We start from the raw sequence: 24,336 nt of genomic DNA on the forward strand, positions 1-24,336 counted from the left end.
TCCGGTATCATTACTGGATCCTTACTGTAAATAAGGCTCTGAGTTAACATATTTTCTCAAAGAACATCAAACGTTAGGATTTATTTTTTTATGTTCTTAATCTGTAAATCATTTTTGATAAATGTATCTGCCAAATGAAATAAATTGTGTAGTTTCATTCATTATAATGGGAGTGATCTATAGTCACATTTAGAGCTCTACCTATCAATCTTACAATTAGTTGGCAAAACATTTCTTCACCTACCCGAGATAAAATGTGTTACAGTTTACAGAACTGCACGTATCCTTTGGTGGATGCTTTTTCTGATATGTAAACACTTTATTTTCATCCAGAGAGCATCCAGCCACCGAACAACATGGTCCACATTTAAATAATGACATTTTATGGCAATTGTTTTAACTTTAGTAATGTTAATTGTGTTAAAGTCACTATGAATGAAGTAGACGGTCACTCCTATTAAAATGAATAGTAGAAATTGGAACAGTCTATAGTCAACTGATGTAGAAAGGAATTCCCGTCTTACAGGTAATCATCTTTTAGATACAGACATTGCATGTCATTTAACTCGAGCATGCGCATTAGCTATACAAACTGGGAAAATAAATTTTTCTTTTTTTTTTTTTTTTTGCATAAGAAAGAAGCACAATTTATGATATCAGCATTGTCAGATTTTACAGCTGATTTGAAATATGTTCTTTGATCATAATCTTGACCAACCATTTTTGAGATTTCGCTCTTTCCCCATTCAAGTAGATAGAAGTTGTACTGGCATGCTGATAGTTCACCTAGAAAAAAAGCTCCCCATGAGCATTCCAAAGACGGCCTCCGAAGAACTGACTTGCTAAAAAGTTTTTGATGAAGTGCCTCCCCCTGTTGTTTTGATTTAGTTTGACAACTAGTTGGAAATATGCAAGGAACAAAGACGTTACTTCCTTATACCAACAAATATTTCATAAAATTGTCTATAACCAGTGTTGGGGAGTAACGGAATACATGTAACGGGATTACGTATTTAAAATACAAAATATAAGTAACTGTATTCCACTACAGTTACAATTTATGTAATTGGTAATTAGAAAATACAGTTACATTCAAAAAGTATTTTGATTACTGAAGAGATTAATTTGCATTTTAATGTCATTTGTTTCATTTAATATTAAGTCCTTTCAGATGGAAAACATTTATACATAGAAATGATGCGATACAAAGTGCATTTGAACAGTGGTGAAACACTTTCTTATGATGTGTTCATACAAGCACAGAGAAGTACGTTTGAAATAAGTTTGGAGCAGAAAAAATAGAAATAATCCTTGTATAAATTGTCAGCTTTACGCTAAGCTAAAATGCTATTTCTAGCCATTTTACATGCACAAGTTACCAGACATGATCATATTTTTTTTTATCAAGAAAATTCACGTTGGATCATAATTTCTTTTTTCTAGTAAGACCTTTGATATTAGGGCAAAAATTGTATTCTTGATAATAATTTTTGTGTTGTTCTAGTAAAAATATCTAAAGATCTTTAAAACAAGATCAATTTGATTGTTTATAGTCAAAACAAGTGAAAAAATCTACCAGTGCTGAAGAAGAAATCCAAAATATTTAGAATAAGTATTTAGAAAACTTCCTGGAAGTTTGCTTGTCACAAGGGTATAGGTGGGTATTTACCTGGCTGTATTTCCTGTTTGTAGCATGGTAGATAGAGGGTGAGTAGCTGGGAATGCTCCATTTTTGATATGTCGTTTTGTATGACCTAATTTATCATCATCATCATCATCATCATCATCATTTGTCTGTTGTTATTTGCCAAATTTTTTTAAACATCTTTTAATAAATCACCATGGATCACAAAGACATCAGAACGAGTCACAGGATTATTTTTTCCCCTACTTAGCCTCTCAGCGGCTATAGAGACAGAGCGCAACGCGTCATAATCTGAAGACCACGCCCACCGGGGGGGAAAACAATCCAACCGTCTCCGTTGACTTTGCATTTCGAGAGGCTGCCTCCTTGTCATTTATGGCATATATAACAAAAGACAGAAAAATGCCTAAAAGCTGCTGTGTGACAAGGTGTACAGCAAACAAGCTAAAAAACCCAGAAATACATTTTTATAAGCTTCCGAACCGTAAAAACCAGCCTTTAAGGAGACAAAAGTGGAAACAGGCAATAAGACGTGAAGCATCAGCAGGAAGAGTGGGTAAATTGTGGGATCCTGACAATAAAATTTAACTTCTCAATATATCTCCTCCTCTCAGGTTCACATAGGGTGGTGAAATAAGCAATGGACATGGTTAAAATTATGAATGTTTTTTTTTTGTGTTTTTTTTACAATATCATGTCGCGTTCCAGTGGGCGTAGTTTTCAGAGTAGTTCGAGAACTAGTTGCGCTCTGTCTCAATTGATCCACTTTTATGTCCTGAAACAAACCGTTTTTTTGGGGTCGACAGCTTATAAAAATGTATTTCTGGGTTATTTAGCTTGTTTGCTGTACACCTTGTCACACAGCATCTTTTAGACATTGTTTTGTTTTTTGTTATATGTCATAAATGACAAGGAGGCAGCCTCTCGCAATGCAAAGTCAATGGAGACGGTTGGATTGTTTTCCCCCCGGTATGGGCGTGGCCTAAATACGCTCTGTCTCTATAGTTTGCGGTTATGTAGAAGTGAAACACATTTCAAAAGTAACCCTAAAAACATTGCCAGTCTATCACCAGTCCTACATCATAGCACTCGACAATATTATGTCGCTGCATAAGTGCTGCCGTCGAGAGTCTCCCTTGGTGGGGTCCCTTTGGTGAGGCAGTACTTGATATCTGAAGGAATACAGGGGGAGTGAGTGAGCGCACTCGCAGAGTTGGAAACTGGATGGAGGCGAAAGAAGTGGATAGTTTAGTTATATTAAGTGGATTTTGACAGCGGATTGATTTTGACGGCGTTTCTTACTGGATCTTAAAGTGTGCCCATTGGGAAAAAGACGTTGTTATCTACAAGAAACAGAAGCTGGCATGCGCTAATATGGAAACCAAACCTTTCTTGTCTCTAGGTGAGTTCCACTACTGGAAAATATGGTTTCTATTATCATAACGTCATTGTCATGCAGGGGTTCGAGACATCTAATAGTTTTTGCATCAGAACTACTGATCGAAACGATGTCATACAACATCGTACCCTCACATGTCTGGGCGCTCCTTAAACGTGTTTCCCTTAATATAATCGAATTATTTTTTTTATTATTTATTTTTTAATATTCAAGAAACGTTTAATAAGCAAGCAAAGCATAAGCAAGCAAAGCAAATAAGGATTCATTAATAATAATGATGACGATGAGGATTGGCATCATTATAATTATTAGTTTATATCTACGTTGTGAATGATGATGATGATGATGATGATGATGATGATGATATTATCACAATATCTTCACTGTTGCTAGACCAGTTAAGCCCAGGTGTATGAGAAATGAATGAGGCAGACTTGCTGATAACTTCAATCAACCAGTGCTCTTGTTCTTCAGTTGTGCGCTGTCACATTCATCACTCTCAATGGGCCCTTCAGACCGAACTCGTTCTTGCGCTAAAAATGTTGGACGCAACGCAAAGAATAGAACAGGACGCAGGTGTCTCGAGGCGCGTCTATTTATTTTTAATTTGACGTTCGATTTAAATTGACACGTCGTCTTATAACGCGGTACTCTTGCTCGAGACGATGACAAATCAGCGAGACGCGGCGCAACGCCATTAACCTCCGTTTAGCGCATGTTTTCATTAAAAAAGTACTGTGTGCGGAGTGAACAGCCCCTAAGCGCGCAACAATCGATGTCACTTCAGGAGTTTTCAGAGCACTTTAAAGGGCGGTACACAGAGCTCTGGGTGATAAATAGTGAGTTAGCAATGTTCTTAGCTCCCCACTGTTCTTAACTCCCCTTACACATCAGCCAATGTCAGATTTCTCTGAAAATAAGTAAGTTTGGTTGGAAAATCAATGCTTGGCAATGCTGAGCAATTCTTTAATAGTAGCCTATAGGATTAGGAAATTCAAAACGTATGTTACATGGGATGGTACAGAAGATATTTTGTAAACTTGCACGGTTTTGCAGCAGTGTTCATTTTCCTACCCACTTATTTATTAAATCATCTTCTGTGCTCAAAACAAAATGTAAACACCAATTCTTTGGGTGTAATATGCCTAGTTTTACTGGCATTTTAAAGGCTGCTGTCTGTAGGTCACTGGAGAAAACAATCTTTCCCTGGAGCATCCCAAGTCCATGAGCGTTATTAAGAAATAGAGGGTCCCATTGTAAGAAGGTTCGTCTGTGGTGGTGAAGGGGGTGCCGGACCACCCCAATAAAACAGACCCAGTTTGGTTTATGACGGAGCAGTTTTGTGTTTCTGAGGAGGTGATTGGTCCTTTGTGAATGTCTGCAGCTGTCCATTTTATAAGAGTGGCTTTAAAGGGAAAGTTAATTGCTAAAATTGACAGCGTCTCACAGACACCCTCAAGCCACTGTCTGTCTTTAAATCAAAAGCAACGAGAGCCCATTCTAGACAGGGCAACACAGAGAGGGCCAAACTGCACTTGAGAAAGTTCACTTTAAGTGTCAGGTGACACACACGCACACACACATGCACTTACTGGAGGGAGAGTGTGTGTTTAGGTCTTCTCTTGTTACACTGTTGTACAAGCTGTTGCAATTTAAGCATCAGCTTTTAAAACCTTTTGAGAATGATGAAAGATGGCTCAAGCGACAGGCAGGGGTCAGACAGGGGTCTTGAATTGGCTTTATAGCTTCCCTGTTAATAATTTGCTCTATGTACTGTATGCATGTTTCCTTGGTAAAGGTAACTCTGCACCTTGTACTATGGACCTGGCTGTTTGGTTGCATACATTTAGAGTAAGGAAAGTGTTAGTTTACAATGTACAGTGGGATCTACAATTCTGAGACCACATTGAAAATGTTGGATTTTTTTCATTTCAGTCATAGGATTTTGAGAAATGTGAAACAATAAATACTTAAGACATAAAATGAAGGAAAACAATATTTAAGATTCTGCACTATTTATAAGTTATTAAGCAAATTTAAGCAAAATTGGAACATTGATTCTTTGTACAGATGGTCAGATTTTCTTGCTTCCATTGAAGCACATAAGATGCTCTTTGGAACATTGTCAAATCATGCTGGGATAACATGGATTATCAGGTTATGCACAAACTTGTGCAGTCTATGCCAGCTCAAGTGCATGATCTCATGCATGCAAAAGGGGGACAAATACTTTGAAATGCATGTAAACTTTTTCAGTTATGCTTTTCACTCAAATTGTTATGCTATTGTAATTTCTAATAGAAAAAAAAATTATTGTGTGTATAATGTACATAAACGGCTTTTTGAAACAGCCTTCTTAATCATGCTATTTGGCTACTAATGTAATATGTTTTCTTTTTCCTATGAAGTCATCAAGGCAACATTTCAGCAATTCCAAATACCGGCCATTAACAACTTGTTTTTTTAAATAATCTAATATTTAGATACTAATATTTAGTACTGTTTGGGTTTTTGTTTTTACCTTTGGTGCTGTTAATGGGATTACACTTGACCATATACATTGTAATTCAGGTTTAAATGAATGAATTTTAAGAATCTAAATAATGTACAATGCCTCTCCAATCTCCACTTTCCATCTTTACGGCATTATAAGTACCATGTCATTTAGAGAGTGTAGGGTGAGTTTGTGAGTGTGTGTAGCCAGACTGAAGACTCCTCTGACCGCCCAATGCTGCACATTGTCTAGATTGACTCAGGTCATCGCCAGTGTAATGACCTAATATGTTTAAGTCTGTGTCTATCTTTGTTTTTGAGTGATGTGACAGACAATTTAATGAGAGGGCCAGCTGTCTAATTACCAGGTGCGAACTTGTGAGGTCAGCTTCTTCACTGGACATGACATACACTGAACTACAATTTCGAAACTGACCTCTGCCTTTACCACCACAGTGGCCTGTCTTCCTTTCATTGTATTCAGCACTATTTTTTTCTCTCTTGCCATTATTCAGGTAATCAACAATTGCTGTGTTATATGTGGAAAGTATTGCAAAATGCACACTGTAACTGAAAAATCAGAAATCAAATGGAATTTTTTTGAACAAAATTGAAATCGGAATCGAATTGGGAAATCTTTATAAATAAATAACCAGCCCTCAATGTTTCTCATTCCTCAAATGCATTGTTAAATTAATATAAAAGTGCCAGTATATTATTTCCTAATATCAATGTACAGTACAATGCAAAGCTATACGCATATAAGACCATAATGGCTTCCTATTTTTGTGGTTAGGTCAATGTAGCTAGTCTTTCTAAAATTAATTATTGTATTTATGAATACAATAGTAGCCTGAATGTAATGTTGCTGGCAGTGCTGACAGTGATGACGACAATGACGTAGTGAGAACCTAGGTGCAGTTTATTAACCAAAGTGATATCCAATGAGCGCAAATCCTCACGTGAAATAAACATGAACTAGACTTGACTATGACTTGACTATGACTTGACTATGACTATGACTATGACTAACAAGCAAGGTTACATAAACAATACCTGACAAAACACAATGGAAAACTTGAGGGCTTAAATACAAGGACATGGTTATCAAGTAAACAAGACAACCGATCACAAGACTAAACTATAAACTAGATAACAAGACTAAATTAACTTAAACCAATGAAAAGACAAGACTAATAACAAAGTAATGAACCAATGAAAACAAGACACATGAATAGGGGAAACACATGACAAGATCACATGAGGGAAAAAGTAATCACATGACATAAAACAGGAACTAGATATTAAAAAATAAGACATGAAAACATGAACCAACAGAATAAACATGACATATCCCTCCCTCTAGGGGTGGCTCCCGACGGCCTAAAACAAAATAACAAAGTCAATAGGGAGCTGGGGGAAGGCGGGTGGGGGGTGGAGTATAGGAACAGGGCAAGGCCAATGGTAAGTTGGGACCCTGAGAGGCTTGAGGGGCGGAGCCAATGGGGATGATAACCCAGGCAGAGCCACAGGGATGGAGGTCCCCGGTAGAGTGGAGGCTGGCCTGGACTGTGGAGCAGAGGCGGACCTGGACCATAGAGCAGAGGCGGGCCTGGACTGTGGTGCAGAGGTGGGCCTGGACCATGGCGCAGAGGCGGGCCTGGACCGTGGCGCAGAGGTGGGCCTGGACCGTGGCGCAGATGCTTGCGTGTGACATGGTATGGAGCAGTCTGAGGCTTGGCTTGGACATGGCATGAAGCAGACTGAAGCTTGTCTGTGATATGGCATGGAGAAGTCTTGGGCTTGTCTGAGACATGGCATGGAGCAGACTGAGGTTCGGCTGTGACATGGCATGGAGCAGGCTGAGGCGTGGCATGGAGTAGGCTGAGGCTTGGCTGTGACATGGCATGGAGCTGACTCTGGCATGGCGGTGACATGGCCTGGAGCTGACTCTGGCGTTGAGGTGACATGGCCTGGAGCTGACTCTGGCGTGGCGGTGACATGGCCTGGAGCTGACTCTGGCGTTGAGGTGACATGGCCTGGAGCTGACTCTGGCGTTGAGGTGACATGGCCTGGAGCTGACTCTGGCATGACTGTGACATGGCCTTGAGCTGACTTTGGCGTGGCTGTGATATGGCCTGGAGCTGACTCTGGCGTGGCTGTGACATGGCCTGAAGCTGACTCTGGCATGGATGTCATGACATGAAGAGACTTGGAAACAACCTCTTTGGTCGTGAAAATGGACTGAGACTTCGAAACGACCTCCGTGGTTGTGTACTTCGGCTGAGACTTTGAAACGACCACCTTGGTCATGTACATGGGCGGAGACTTGGAAACGACCTCTGTGGTCGTGTACTTCGGCTGAGACTTTGAAACGACCACCTTGGTCATGTAAATGGGCCGAGACTTTGAAACGACCTCTGTGGTCGTGTACTTCGGCTGAGACTTTGAAAGCACCACCTTGGTCATGTACATGGGCCGAGACTTTGAAACAACCTCTGTGGTCGTGAAAATGGACTGAGACTTGGAAATGACCTCTGTGGTCGTTAAAATGGGCGGAGACTTGGAAACAACCTCTGTGGTCGTGAAAATGGACTGAGACTTCGAAACAACCTCCGTGGTCGTGTACTTGGTCTGAGACTTTGAAACGACCACCATGGTCATGTACATAAACATGACACTGAACACGTTAAAATCATTATTTGTTGCAACAGTTTCAATACACAAAGTATAATAGTTTTCACCTAAAAGGTTAGCAATATGATGCTAACGTTTTTGTCAAAATACCTCAGTTAATGTTACTATTGTAAAATTGTAATACATTTTAATAATGGTTGGTGATAATCTGTAAAGCATGATAACTGCACATTCTGAGGTTGATTTCCTATGTTTCCCATCACCATAATGTGAAAACAAAAATTATAATATTGATACTTGGCCTGCAAATATCTATACAATATCATAAGGAAAAATATCACAATATTTAGATATTTTTCCCCACCTCTACTAGTTGATAGACTAATATATTAAATCAATAAGCCATGATAGTCGTCCGTTACAGTGATTTTAATATGGTTAAGGGGTGTGGCTTATTGCTTTTATAAAATGAAACAACATTATTATGATAACAGACACAAGGGTTCAATAAACATTTACATTTATTATGAATGATTATTGGAATAAAAAGGCTATTTGTTTTGCCAAATAATATAGTTCACTATCCTAATTGGTTGTGTGCAGTTGCCAAGCAACATAACATTTGGTGCATTAATAAAGAATGTGTGGTCACAGGTGTGCATTTTAATTATTGTTACAACAGCTTCGAACATGGCTCATCCAATTAGAATTTAAAGTTGGAACTATCCATTTTATAAATGCCTATTATGAGATCTTAGTTAACTGTGCCATCTTGTTTGATTAACAGAAGTTGTCATTCTTTGAAGTGTCATTTCCAAAATACTGTATATCAACAACCTTGATAATGGATATTTATATTTTTTGCTTTAAAATGTGAAAAATGTGAATTTTCAGTAAAAATTTGTTAAATAAATTTACTAAATACATTTACATTTTAAATATTTTTACAACAGCTTTGAACATGGCTTATCCAATTAGAATTTAAAGTCGAAACTATCCATTTTATAAATGCCTATTATGAGATCTTAGTTCAGTGTAATTTCCAAAATACTGTATATCAACAACCTTGTTAATGGATAATTATATTTTCTGCTTTAAAATGTGAAAAATGTGAATTTTCAGTAATAATATGTAAAATACATTTACAGTGCAATCTTTTTTTGCTCTCTTTAAATTGTGATATATACCTGTGTGTACAGTATATAGTGTCATTGTATTGGCCATCAGCCACCCTGCTGTCTTTGTATCTGCATCACCACGATTAAAAAACCCATATCAATAACCCACTAGTTATATGTTTAGCTACCTTTTGTGCACATAGTTCTGGGAGCCAGCAGGACGATGTAATACTTCTGTTTTGTGTTTGATTCTAGACAGCAAAGACATTCTAGAAAGTGCAGTTCAGAACACATCGTTACTTAAACCTCTACTGACTGTAAATAGACTACTGTCTGTTAAAATGCTGCCATATCTGCTAAAAGTATACTTTCCTCCCCTTTTCCCCGTTCCTCTCTTCGTCCTGTACGTACTCCAGCTCTTTTCAAGGATATCAGATCAGATCTGATGGAGATATGGATCTTGCATTTCTTCTCCCATGAGAGCAGCAAATTATACACACCAAAAAATTCCATTAAACAGTAATAGTTGTCCAGTACGGTTCTGTTCACATAGCACAAGTTTGCCAAAATTGCGGTTGTGAGACCTGAAATCTTGTGGGTGTCAGTTTAGTTACAGAATGCGGTTGTCACTCTTGTAAATAACCGAACTGTGTGTGTGAACGGAACCGTATTAAGCACTGACAACCATATTCTGTTGCTGTGTGAACGTGGTCATTGAGTCAGATGAGATTTAGATGTCAGATTCATTTAAAAGATTTGACTCAGAAGAACACTTCATTCACAACTTGTGCATTGCTATTACTCTCATGAACTCGCATGACTGCGCCAAAGAGAGTTAGTGCGGATGGTAAGATTTTCACTGAATAATGACTTAAAATAATTCCAGTCTTTTGCAGACACAAAGGTATTGAATGGCTTCATAAGCCTAATAAGTCATATGGACCATATTAATTATAGTGCATTCATAAAGTATTCAGACCTCTTAATTTTTTTTCCACATTTTGTAATGTTGTAACCTTATGCTAAAATGCTTTAAAAAAAATTCTCACATCAATCTAAACTCCCTACCCCATAATGACAAAGAAAAAAACAGATTTTTGATAACTTTGCAAATGTATTAAAAAGAATGAAAGAAAAGTATTCAGACCCTTATATCAGTACTCAGTTAAAGCACCTTTTGCTGCGATTACAGCCTCAAATGTTTTTGGGTATGATGCGACAAGCTTTGCACACCTGGATTTGGGGATTTTCTGCCATTCTTCTCTGCAGATCCTTTCCAGCTCTGTCAGGTTGGACGGGGACTGTCAGTGGACAGCCATTTTAAGGTCTCTCCAGAGATGTTCGATTGGGTTCATGTCCGGGCTCCGGCTGGGCCTCTCAAGAACATTCACAGGGCTCTGTTGACAGGAGACACACTTGTGCTATGTATGTTTAGCTGTATTACAGTCAAAGTAATGAGTGTCTGCCACAACATTCTCCTTAGAAAGCTCAGTATTGACACTACCCATGGATTTAGTTACAAATACCTCAAAAGTTACAAATACCTTGTAGCAGCCAATAGTGTAATAACTACCATTAATTTAATAACTGCCAATAATGTAATCATTTTTTATATATTTTTTTTATTAACCCAGACAATAATGTAAGATCTTATTACATTATGGGCAAAAAGTTATTACGTTATTGGTTCTGAAATTTTATTACATTATTGGTAAGTTAACGATAGTTATTTCATTATTGGCTGCTAAATACCTGATGTTGCCTCAATAGCTTTTATTGTGAACTGTTCAAAAATACATGCTTAGAATATTCCTTTATAAAAACATCTCTAGAAATCTTGATGCCCTCTGCTGAGAATGTAACACAAGCAAATGCTAACCTCAAATTTTGTCAGATTTCATTTTTCAATAAATGATTAAATGCTCTTCTGTTCCTGTTTTTAGTAGTTGTATTTTAAATAAATCATTTAAAAATAGATTTATAATCGTAATGAAATGAACACAGTGAATTTTACCAAAGTGTTATCAGATTTATTAAGTTTAGTCATTTATTTATGTTAAAATAGTTGTCCTGTACCTAAATGTGCAGTCAACTATGAGTAAGCCATTTGTAGGTTGATTTTCCTAAAAAAAAAAAAAATTTAATACTGTTTACATCGACATGACAACGTTGGCTCAAATTGTTTTTGAGTGTTTGGAATGGTGCTTTTCGACCAACGGCAGACGGCAGAGTGTTGGCAAAACTTATTTGAAACGTGTCGATATTTTCACTATTCTGTTTGAAATTACACACCTTTAAATCAAACATGGATATTTAATTTTGCTTCAGATCCTTTTAAAAATTGTTACAATACTGTTACATCAGCTAAAACCCAAGATAAATAAAATAAATTTATTTTTATTGATATTTTTCTTCCAGAAACTCCATGTGTGTTTTGACTTATGTGTCATTACTTTAAAGGGCATATTACATAAGAATTTCACGCAACTTTGCTACTCCACTATTTAGCAAAATGAGAACAAAATTGCTTTCCTGCTTTTTACATTCCCAGAAACAACATTCATTTCTCAGATTTTCCTTTAGCTTTACCATGTAAAAGAAACACAGAAGAATGAATGATTACATCAGCCCTGAACTTGATGTCAGCAGTACTATTTCTGGCCTCTCCGCCAGTTCAGTGCTGCACTAGCAATTGCACATGTTGATAGTGTAATATGCCAGCCCCATTTTGTAGCTAATAACTTAATTGAGTAATGACTCATTTGGATAAATTGTTCCAAAGGTTTTTGTATAGCTATTGAAAACTGTATATTTTTCCTCTATATGATTAGGAACATTAAAAACACACTGCCATTTAATCAGAGGTAAATTATAGTGAAATATTTCTTCAATTAATTTGCTTGACAGTTTTGATTGAAAAAATGGAAAAGTAATTCCACTGTATTCTCTTATAATGATTGTAGATGTCACTTCCCCTTATGCCAGTATGTCTGGCATTGGCATATGACGCCTTGTCATGTATGTGTAATGTGTCCATGTGTGCCTTTGTATGTACAATGTGTCTCCCTTAGGCTGACACTTTTTTTTTTTGGAAGATAATTAATCAGATGAAGAGGAGGTGGAGATTGACTAGATCTCATTCCAACTTCAAAGCTATTGAGAATATCCCAAATTCATATTCAATTAAAACATTTCCTAGCTTGACTGTAATTAGCCTGCCCAAGTAAACTCATTAAAACAGCTCCAGCAGGGCTGCAGGGCATTGTGATATTGACTGGCCATCTTTTTGCCAGTAGATCATTAAAGACAATCTGTGTATGGAGTGTTATTAGGAAGTGTGATTTCCAAAATGGTAGTTATGTCTCGCCGTGTCCATGCAGCATTTCTTCTTTCAAATGAAATCCTGTCAGTGTCTTTTTAATTCAAGATGGTATATAGAGGGAGACCAGGCCTAGCTGTCACAAGTGCTACATTTTACACTTACATTTTATATGTAGATTTTAACTGAAAGGTTGAATTGTGTTCTCAGGACAATTATAATCAATTACCATCAGGTCAAAGCATTTAAAAAAAAAAAAATGTTCAGGGAATTGTCACAAGGGCTAGTAACACTTTTTGTAAGTCCTACAATAATGCACTAGTTAAGCATGAATTAGACAGTTATTAATACTTAACTGAATCTAGTTTATGTCTAACTTAGCCATAATTTACAAAATATTAAACATCTTATTTTTGTGTAAATGCCCTATTTCAGAGATCCATCATATATCATGTATTAAACAATATTGCGCCAGTAACTAAGGCTAATTAGTATTGGCATTACAAAGCTGTTACTAATAAATGACTTAAATCTCCCTGTTCTAAAGTGAAAATGTTTCCTGTGTGTTTAGGTGGTATGTTTATTAAAATATATTAAGACAGTAATTATGGCTAATTAGGATTGTCTTTACCTAACTTTTTTTAATGAATTGCAAAAATCTAGACGGTTTGACTTCTGCTTCAAAAGTGAAACAATTACTTGGGCAAGTTATTCATTTGTTTGACATTTATTAAGTCATAACAGTTTGCACTTAACTTAAAAATGTTTAGAGAGTATTATTGTAATTAAAACATATGCAAACCAATTACTTGAAAAGGTCCAACTTTTATTTTTAACAGGGGGTCAAGTTAATATAATCAAATATTCTACAATTAATAGAATGTTTTATTAATTTATTAGTACAAGCTTTGTAAAGTCATTACTAATTAGCCTGAAACTGAGCATTAATAACATTACTCTCTAAAATAAGATGTTTAAGAAGTTGTAAATTATGGCAAAGATAGCCTTAATCTACATTCAGTTATTGTAATTATTAATTACTGTGCTATTCGTGCATAACAAGTGCATTATTGTGGACCCTTAAAATAAAGTGTTTCCCTGTAGGGTGACAACATGCTCTCCAGTCAGTGAGCAGCTTCAGTGAACAGTTTCTTTTTTTTCTGGGCAATAACAGTGTATATATGCAATAGTTTTTTTTAGCCAAGCCTTTAAGGAATGTGGCTATACAGAAATGAACTTAAAAAAAAAATAAACCTGACTGAAGAAATATTCACTGATGTCAAAGTGTTACAACTAGATCTCCCCTACTTTCGCACTCATGTATGTGTATTTATGTGGAAGCACAGCATACAGTATACTTCTGTCCATGTATGACATCATTTTTCCCCTGCTGTCCTTTGTATCAGAGGAAAGTTATGGAATTGCATATAGATTTTAAATTTTCCTTGGGCGTGAAAGATAAGCCATGGGCTGAATTGTGTTTTACATTCCGTTCTCTTCCTTTATGTACGTATGTTTCCTTTCAGACTGATTTAGAAGTCTCTGGGGTAAAGTTGCACTAGAGTTGCACTGTAAGAATGTTTAGGAACAAATTAACATTTCACCCTTTGCCCTCATCCAGTCAGATGATTTTCCAAGCCATCAGACGTGTCTGATTTAATTGTTTTGTAATGTGATACAGTATCATTACATAATGTTGAAGGAATGATGTGGTATTCTAGTGTTGGGTTCGAGTCCACCTCAGTCGAGTCCGAGTCAATCCGAGTCTTTAAACAATCGAATCCAAATTGAGTCTGAGTCTAAAAGGAGCCTAGGCGGACTCAAGACCAAATCCATAACAGGCTGAGTCCGATTCGAGTCCGAGTCTGAATGCATCTGTTCATGAATCTGAATTCAAATTGTAACAGTAAACTCAACAGATATTTTAAGCTTATTTTAACTTTCACAACTAAGAAAACTAAATTGTCAATATAAATCTAACAAAAGCACCTCTAATTGTATGATTAGTTTCAAACTTCAAAGTGGTTTCAGAATGAAAGCATATGCCTTAGGCTTATGAAGACAAAACTGTCCTTCAGTACACTTCTTTTTGCGTTCTGTTGACATTTCAGTTGTTTGTTGCTTTTCCCCTCCACTCATACATAGACTAAAGAAAGTGAAAGCTGCGTTATTATTGTTTCGAAATGTAATTTTGTTTTTATTTCTACTTCATTTTCAATTTGTCCTATCTAAAGAAATAATATATACTGAGATTTCTTTTTTGTCTCAATCTGCCGACTGGTTTGGGAAAATAATGAGTCAACACATTAGCACTCGCTGAGAACTGACAGGACAACATAGAGCACGAATGCTAAGCCCATGATGTCATTTCCATGGTAACCAGATACATTTCAGCTGATTTGGTGAAGACTAGAATAAATGTATCATCAAATCAACGTGCGACACAACTAAATTGATTTTGCGTAGTATCATTCAAGCATTCAAGTTTGCTCAACACGGTGAAACAAACGCTGGTCCTTCTACGTTATCAACAGCTTGCAGACAGAATGTTCATTTACTTATCCTTGAGTGGTGGTGGTGTAGTGGTCTAAAGCACAAAACTGTTAATTAGAAGGTTGCTGGTTCGATCCCCACAGCCACCACCATTGTGTCCTTGAGCAAGGCACTTAACTCAAGGTTGCTTTGGGAGGATTGTCCCTGTAAAAGGATTGTCCCTGTAATAAGTGCACTGTAAGTCGCTTTGGATAAAATTGACTGCCAAATGCATAAATGTAAATGTTATTCCTGTTTCGTTATTTTTATTTATTTATTTTGTTCATTGCATCACAATTCAAATGCCACGGACTCGGCTTGACACCAGAGTCCCTAAGGCTTGAGTCCGAGTTAAAATGCATCCGAGTCCATGACAATCACTGTTTCACTGTATAACTGTTTCATTATATTTTCTGGTGAAATAAACATTGGCATGTTTTGCTGGACAGGACTTGACATATAAGCCTTCTTCTGTTTTCACTATAATGTTTTTTCATTTGTCTTTATAATCTCTCAGGGTTGTTTACATTGTTGAGTGTGTGGTTTGGTACAGCAGGAAGTCATAAGAGAACAATGAGGAGGCTAGGAACAGGATGTCATAGTGATGCGTGTGGTGTGTTTGCCTGGAAGGGGGGCTGTTTACCTGCTGGAGACACACAGCTCTAATCAGCCATGTGGATGAGAACATGCGAAAACAAACACTAATTAATGCACAACAGTAGGTTGCTTTCATGTTCAGACAAATAGCCATTTGCAATCGAGCGCAACATTCGGTTCTGGAAGTAAAAATCCCATACATTTTCTCCATAACGAAATAGCTTTTTAATGTCAACGAATGAACCTTTCAAGACAGACCTCCCATTAGTTCTGGTTGGTCCATTAGTTGAAGCGATGATATATGCATATATAGAAGCCTCAAATAAGTTTGAACTTCAAGGCGTTTTTTTTTTTTTTTTTTTCCTTTTCTCCCCAATTTGGAATGCCCAATTCCCAATACGCTCTAGGTCCTCATGGTGGCGGAGTGACTCTAGGGTTGCCACCATCAATACAGAAAAATAAGGGACGCCTGTCACCCTCGGGGCCACGATGACCACAGGTCCGTTGACGTGCCAGTGGTGGTAAATCGCACTTAAACTTTAGTAATTGTATAAGGTGGCGTGAACACAGATTTTGGATAAAATATTTGTCATTGTTTGCAGACAGTAACACCATCCAAACAGTGAAACCACATAATAAATTACCGATCTACAAACATTTCTAAATTCATGTAAAACACAATTTATTTATTATTATTGGTAAGTTAATATATTTTATATAGTCTATTGTTAATTCTACAGTAGCCTATTGAAGAATGCAATCATTTAAATTAGTTAAGTTGTTTATTTGCTTCACATAGGCACTATACAGTATTTTTATTATTAAATATATCTCTCTTATCTGTTATTAAAATAATGCTTATGTGTCTGACTGTACGCCGTAACCGTAATAAACAAATCGGTAACACTTTACAATAAGGCTCATTAGTTAACTACATTAATTAACATTAACTAATAATGAACTGCACTTATACAGCAATTGTTCATCTTTGTTCATGTTAATTTCCACATTTAATAATACTTTATTAAAATATTGTTAATATTAGTTAATGCACTGTGAACTAACATGAACAAACAATGAACAGCTTTATTTCTATTAACTAACATTAACAAAGATTAATAAATACTGTAACAAATGTATTACTTACTCATTGTTAGTTCATGTTAGTTATTAATACATTAACTAATGTTTAATAAATGAACCTTATTGTAAAGTGTTACCAACAAATCATACCATAACATGATTCATTAACATTTTTAACATTATTTCTTAACAAATAGGCAGCCTATGAAATCTAATGTAATCAATCAGAAAATTATTCAGGTGATTAAAAAACTGTCATTACACTATCTGCCTCAGGAGATGATTGAGGTATGAAGAACTGTGAGACGGTGCTTTGATTTCTGTGACCTCTAGCATTGCGGGAATGTTGTTCTCCCGAGGCATGCTGTCGCAGATCTGACAAGCCACCGTGCGCAACAGAGAACACTCGCCAACAAATTGTGCAATTGGCTTGATACTCATTTCCGCTGACACTTTCCAGCCAAGTATTTGATTCCTCCCAGTCTCGTCGGTACTTTTGCATCCGCTTTCGTTTCAGCGCTGGACGCGGGGGTATCTGGAGCAGCCTCCGCCATTCTTTCAAATCGACTCTCTGCCATGAGACCCGTCCTCCTCTGACTCTGATTGGCTGTGAACCTGAAACAAACCAATCAATCCAACAATGGTATTACCCAATCAGGGGCAGAATAGGACGAGTCTTCACAGAATGCCGGTGGGATGATTTGCATGAGATGCTGCATTGAAGACAACTCCAAATATACGGGACAAACCCCGTCCTGTTTTGATTAAAAACAGGACGCGCTATTTTATTCTCAAATACGGGACGTTTCCGTATTTTAAGGGACGGGTGGCAACCCTAAGTGACTCGCCTCAATCAACCGTCAATCCGTGCATCTTATCACGTGGCTTGTTGAGCGCATTACTGCTGAGAATAGCCTGAAGCCTCCACATGCGCTATGTCTCTGCGGAAACGCATCCACACATAACTCACCAGGTGCCCCACCGAGAGTGAGAACCACATTATAGCGACCATGAGGAGGTTACCCCAAAGTGACTATACCCTCCCTAGCAACCGGGCCAATTGGTTGCTTAGGAAGCCTGACTGGAGTCACTCAGCACGTCCTGTATTCGAACTTGCTACTCCAGGTGTGGTAGTCAGCGTCTTTACTTGCTGAGCTACCTAGGCCCCTGAACTTCAATTTTTAAAAGTCATGTTTAAACAACAAAACTACCTAACCTGAAGAAAGAGCCACCTATCAGAGAACTTGTTGTTACCATGGGAATGTAAATTGCACTCAATGTGCTTAGCTATAACCTTCCACTCCCATGAAACATTGCAAATGACTTCATCAGTCTGTCTCCCTATAATGTCGAACTACTTAAATCTTGGCATATATTTGAATATTTCACAATAAAATAAAAAAATATGTTTTTAAACGTATTTGTCAAAAGTTTCGAATCGTACCGTTGTTTCTGATTCCTGAATGTAATTCGCAATACTGCATAGTCCATGCATATTGGAAATCTTGACATCTGTTGTGTGCTCATGAGTGCTAGTGAAAGAATCTTGAAAAAATTTTATGCTATACAGTTTATGTTCTCGCATGAACATGCGTGCATCTCTGGATTTCTCTCATGAAAGCTCATGTCTATAATGTTTATTTGTCCAATTTTCAAGTATGTTTTGGATTAAAATCAGCTTAAAGCCAGTAAATATTTTCCGTTGCTGGTTGATTTGGTTTATGGCTTATATTGAACTCTACAGTGAGGAGTTTTTGGAAAATGGATGATAAATATACTTCGGGAACCAAGTCTATTGAAAAAGTGGGAGGTCACTGTTGCACTACAGAATAAATAGGTCTCTCTCGTGTGAGCGTGAATGCATGCATTAATGTATGTGTGTGTATCCATCTGTTTCTGTGCATTAGAGTAATTACATGAATCATAGAGCTGTCTTTGTGTCTATGTTTAGGAGTTTACATTTGAATATGCTCGATCGACAAAACATGTACTGATTAATGGCACTGAACGATGAGGACTTTTGCATCAAGCTGTACACAGGCTCACTGTTCCCTTCTAAAAGCTTTTCTTTTGAAGCGCAGTGTGCTACTTAGCTGCTTTAAAAGACTCTGCTTTTAAGAATAAAATTTTTTAAATGAATAATATTAATTTTTTTCAAGAGAAGTTCAAGCTCATGTCAGTGCCACAGCGTTCTCAAACTCGGTCAAAGGTGATGTGAGTAATTATTGTAGTAAAAATGATTTCTCCTATACCAGCTTAATATGCAGTCAACTAGAAAATGGGAAAAACTATCTGTAGTTTAACAGACCAACTGAAAGCAGTATTTGGATAGCTGTTTGAAGAGAGACGTTTTTTTGCAATTTCGATTGGGGATGCTAGTGGCTCAGAAATTACACATTTTGGTTTTGACATTGTTATACGACAATAGATGACTGATTTTGATTTAATGACAGTAAAATGCTCTAGGTTGGCATGCAAATGTGTTAGCACATGTATTTAAGGGTAAAAGGAAGTCTCTATGTGTCGCTTTTAAGCATTTCCTTTTGGTCAAAAGTAATTCTCTGCAAACTCGATCACACAAATCCAATTATGAGGAAAAAGGAATAAGAGAGAAAGAAACTGAGAGAGAAGAAAGAGGGGGAGGGAAGAAAGAGATTTCAGAGCAAAAACAGAAACCTCAAGCTTATTGAAATATACTCCAATATTTCATCAGCCCATTTTTTTCTATTTCCTACGGAAGGAACCGCATGCAGTGTTTATGGCTGACGGAGCAAGTATCACCGTCCTGTCCATTAATCTCTCCACTAATCTACAACACTCTGCCTCTCAACAGCAATGGTTAAAATTAAAGTATGTGGAAAAACACTACAGAGGGGCTTTTATTAATTGATGTCATCAATACATAACAGCAAATTCAGTCTTTCCACCTCCTACATTTGCACATCTGACCAAATGCACTCAAAATAACATGCACACATATAAATACACATGTGTACACGGTAATAAAGTAGAGGTTGTCTAGATCCAGTATGTGATGGGCTAGTTACAGGATGTGCCATTCTTCTGTTATTGCTCTGATGTGTAAGATATGAGCTCCATATATAAAATTTTATACGCTCCATATATAGCGTATGAAATATGAGGGCTTGAGTTCATTTGGAAAGTATGTTGGCTACACCAAGAATACATTTTAGGAAATATTTGGATGACTTACAATCATAATATTAATTATATAGTGGGGAGAATTATTTAGGGCAATTTGGAATACTGAAAATTAGGGATGTGCCTGAAGCCAAATACCTTTTTCAGAAAGGCACGAATAATGACTTCAAAACAAATAACGAATTCATCCTAATAATAGAAAAATAATTGGAAGATTGATCATCCAACGAGCACAGGCAAATAAACATATAGAAAATTACAAAGCAATGAGGAGTCTGTGAAGCCATTATTACTACAGTGTAAATCTTATGAATGAAAATGCACATGGTCGCATTCTCGACTCCGTTTGCTGTCTCCGCTAATTGTGCGCATCTTAGAAATCTAATATTGTAAAGAGTATTAAAAGTATCATACACATTTTCCACTTCTTTAAACGTCTGTTTTAAATGTTTGATCACATTAAGAACACATATTTCACATATTAGGAACCAACCTAAGCGTGATTGTTAATTCCTGACCAAAGAAGTGATGATTTTATTGTAGACCTTGACTGTAAATTGACCACATTTATATCCATATTAAGGTAATTATCTGGTTAATCCTTTATTCCAATTTTTTTTTTAATTCTGCATAGAGGTTTAAATACTTCTTAGAGTGTAAATCTATTCCGAATATTCCTGCACATGGATATGCACATTTTCTTTTTTGAGGGGCTCAATCTTGCAATTTATTCCACTGCATTTCACTAATTGTGCACATGTAATTTATCTCATTAATTATGTCCTCCACAAAAATATGTTAACACAAAATAACATTTTGTGATACACACGAGGCGCGTGTATCATAAAACTTTCTGATAGAGATTTACGGTGCTTTCAGTTTGTAGGCAATATTATCTCATATTCTTTTAATATTCATATTTGTATTTAATATTCACTACAAAATCTGTACTTGACATTTACAATTGCTTGACACCTCGTGCCTCCAGAATAACATTGTTACTTACACTGTTTCTGCACAGACATAAACGGAAATGTTGTTTCAGCAGATATTAATGTCCAAAATACCAGGAGAAACCACAGTTAACAACATATTCCCCAGTTTATGTACCCTACATATTCAGCTTCATCTGGTGAGATAAAATAAAGAATATATCAATAATATAATTCAATAATAATAATAATAATAATAATAATAATATTTAAATAGGCCTATCTGAGGCATACTTTACATACAGAAGCTATAGCCTAAATGTATGAGAGTTACATTTTAATATTAGTTTTGATGCACTTCTGGTTTGAACCACACCCACATCAGGTTCTATCCGAATACAGATATAGTTACAGGTCATTTTGTCATATTAACAGATACAGATAACGTTTTTGCTGCACACCCCTACTGTAAATGTCCAGAAGTTTTAAAGAGAGTAAAAAGGTTTGGAAACAGTGATCTGGAAATATTCGGTTGAGTTCCTCTGAGGATGTGATACTTATATTATAAGAAATGGGTGTATTTTTAATTTAATATTTTTATGATGATCATATCAGATCTGACTGAGAGAATGAAAGAATGTCAGTGTGGTGGTAAAGTTAAATCTGAGGTCAGGAGTTCTGATCTACTGCTGTGATCATTTCATTCATACCAAATCCACCAGGTTGCTCTTTCATGGCTTAGGAGATTTGATGGAGTTTTCAGTAATATCTCATTTTGTCACAAATGTTTCTCCTACAATTTCTTAGGAGATATAAAAACGGAAAGATTTCTTGACATACTATAAAAGTATGGAGCCACAAAATTTGGCCAAAAATATGTGGACACCTAAACATCATAACCATATGTTGAACAATGAATTTCAAAACCATTGGATTTAATCTTTCCCTTTGTTGCTGTAACAGCTTCACTCTATTAGGAATGCTTTCCATTAGATGTGAGAACATAATGGCAGGGATTTTAAATTAATTCAGACACGAGAGCATCAGTGAGGTCAGGCACTGATATTTGGTCATTCTTGCCAAAGATGTTCAGTGAGATTGATCTGGGCTTTGTGCAGGCCAGTCAAGTTCTTCCATATCAGATTTAGTAAATCATCTCTTTTTGGACATTGCTTTGTACACATGGGAAATGTCATGCTGGAACAGAAAAGGGCCCTCCCCAAACCAGTGCCAAGTTGAAAGCACGCAGTTCTCTAGAATACCATGGTATACCGCAGCATTAAGATTTGTCTTCACTAAACTGGAATAGTCAAACCTGTTAATTAGAAGGTTTTCTGTAAACAGGTTTCCTGTTTACATACTTTGGACCAGCATCCAAAACTCAACATTTGCATGAGACCAGCCATGCTATTCTACAGGAATATGAGATAATGAGGGCTTCTCAGGAGAAAAATCTGAGAAGCAGAATACAAAATATATAGTTTCCAACTGCACTCTGTTTATTCTCACTACTCTCTAGGATAAACAATTGAGATACTGTATTAAAGAGATCTCATTTTTTCTTTCCTATGGATCTTCTCTTCCTTTGTCTTGCAAAGATGGAAGTCTCCATTTAAAAGTGTGAAACTATAAAGGAGGAAATTTGGTATTCTGCAGTTATTTTAAAAGGCCTCCTCAGTTTAGACTGCTTTTCTGTCCATCCATCCCCATGTCTTTTTGTGTATGCCCGACAGTGTCTAAAGAAAGTTTATGGATCAGGGGGGAAAAAGTTAAGAAAGTTCATAGGATAAATTATAAGAAGTTTGTAAGACTGTTACTAAGTGCAATTCTTAAAAAATAATCTTAAGAATTTCTCAAATATTTTCTTAAGAATTTAAAGACAGGCTTTGGCATTGTCTGATCAGCCTGCTTATGGGCTTGCCTTGTCTAATAGCCTACAACACATTGAATGCTTCAACACTTAAATTTATCTATTATTTTTTTATTTTATTTTATTAACAAGCAAGTTGCCATAGTTTTTTTTAAATATAAAGTGCGTGAGATGTGTTAGATTAACTACATTAACCGTCATAGATTTTACTTGCTGCTAACTATTTGGTTACAATTAGGAAGAAAATGGTAGAAAATGGTAGTTTTTCTTAAGAAATTTAGCCCCAGACCTTTTGTTCCAGCATACTATCTTGACTATTTCAATCCCTGCCTAAGCAGTTTCTGTGTTATTCTCGTTCCAATTCACTGACAGGATATGACAAAGCAAACATAAAAACACCCTCAGGCCATAATTGCTTCATTCTCTAACAATCACCACTGTGCACCCGAAATAAAGTGAGAGATCCCAAAGAGTATCTTTATTAAATCCAAAAACCCCTTATGTTTTCGTTTCCTTTATTATGAATATCAATATATGTGGCTGATCTTTATTATATATTGTCAGGTTTGAGTGGTAAATACTGTATGATGGTAGAATTGTTTCTGCTGGTGGAGATTATTCTATACCATTTATACTACAGTTGCCTATATCTGCATCACAATGCAGAAAGTCACAGAGTGATTTCATTTTCATGCATTGCACCTTGCCGCTTATGATGGCCAGTGAAGCTACAGTGTGATTACGGTTGCCAAGCAATGTTGCAATTTACGGCATTTATTTAGAATTCAACTGATGTGTGGTCACAGGTGTGTATATATTGGCTGTTGTACAACTCCTTCGAACATGGCTCATCCAATCCTATATTGCTGTACTGTTGTAGTCGTTTGATATTAAACAGACAGTTCACCCAGAAATAAAAATTTGGTGATCACCCTCATGTTGTTCCAAACACCTCAGACTTTCTTCCGTGAAACACAAAAGGATAGTATCATGGCCTGAGTATACTTCGTTCTTAACATTGTTGATCGCTCCATTCACAGTCGTCATCAGCACAGTCTGCGCGGTCTTACCGCGCACGGCCCAGATTTTCTCGACAGCCGAACGCGGTCCTCATCTGCCGCTGCCATATCACCCTGCAGCTATTGCCTGGTTGCCCACTAAAGCTAAGCAGGGTTGAGCCTGGCCAGTACCTGGATGGGAGACCTCCTGGGGTAAAACCAAGGTTGCTGCTGGAAGAGGTATTAGGGAGGCCAGCAGGGGGTGCTCACCCTATGGTCTGTGTGGGTCCTAATGCCCCAGTATAGTGATTGGATGGGATGTTGAACTGAGGTCCTGACTCTCTGGGGTCATTAAAAATCCCTAGGGCACTTTCTTGTAAAGAGCAGGGGTTTAACCCCGGTGTCCTGGCCAAATTCCCCCATTGGCCCCTATCTATCATGGCCTCCTAATAATCTCCATCCCTGAATTGGCTACATCACTCTACCAGCAGATTTTCCTCTCCACCAATAGCTGGTGTGTGGTGGGCGTTCTGGTGCACTATGGCTGCTGT

General features: G+C 37.0%; 1 protein-coding gene across 4 annotated transcripts in view; it reads left to right on the plus strand.

The window, feature by feature from the left end:
• The first annotated feature begins 2,858 nt into the window (after positions 1-2,858).
• The window catches only part of LOC127642966 (retinoic acid receptor RXR-alpha-B), an 85,801-nt gene continuing 64,323 nt past the window's right edge, over positions 2,859-24,336 (plus strand). For all 4 annotated transcript variants that reach the window (XM_052125450.1, XM_052125451.1, XM_052125452.1 and 1 more), the window contains exon 1: positions 2,859-3,047. In XM_052125450.1, the coding sequence (XP_051981410.1) occupies positions 3,020-3,047 (28 nt within the window). In that variant the 5' untranslated portion in view covers positions 2,859-3,019. The remainder of the gene's footprint in view (positions 3,048-24,336) is intronic.

The sequence above is a fragment of the Xyrauchen texanus genome, chromosome 4 (assembly GCF_025860055.1).
Source record: "Xyrauchen texanus isolate HMW12.3.18 chromosome 4, RBS_HiC_50CHRs, whole genome shotgun sequence".
In the NCBI taxonomy this organism is placed as follows: Eukaryota; Metazoa; Chordata; class Actinopteri; order Cypriniformes; family Catostomidae; genus Xyrauchen; species Xyrauchen texanus.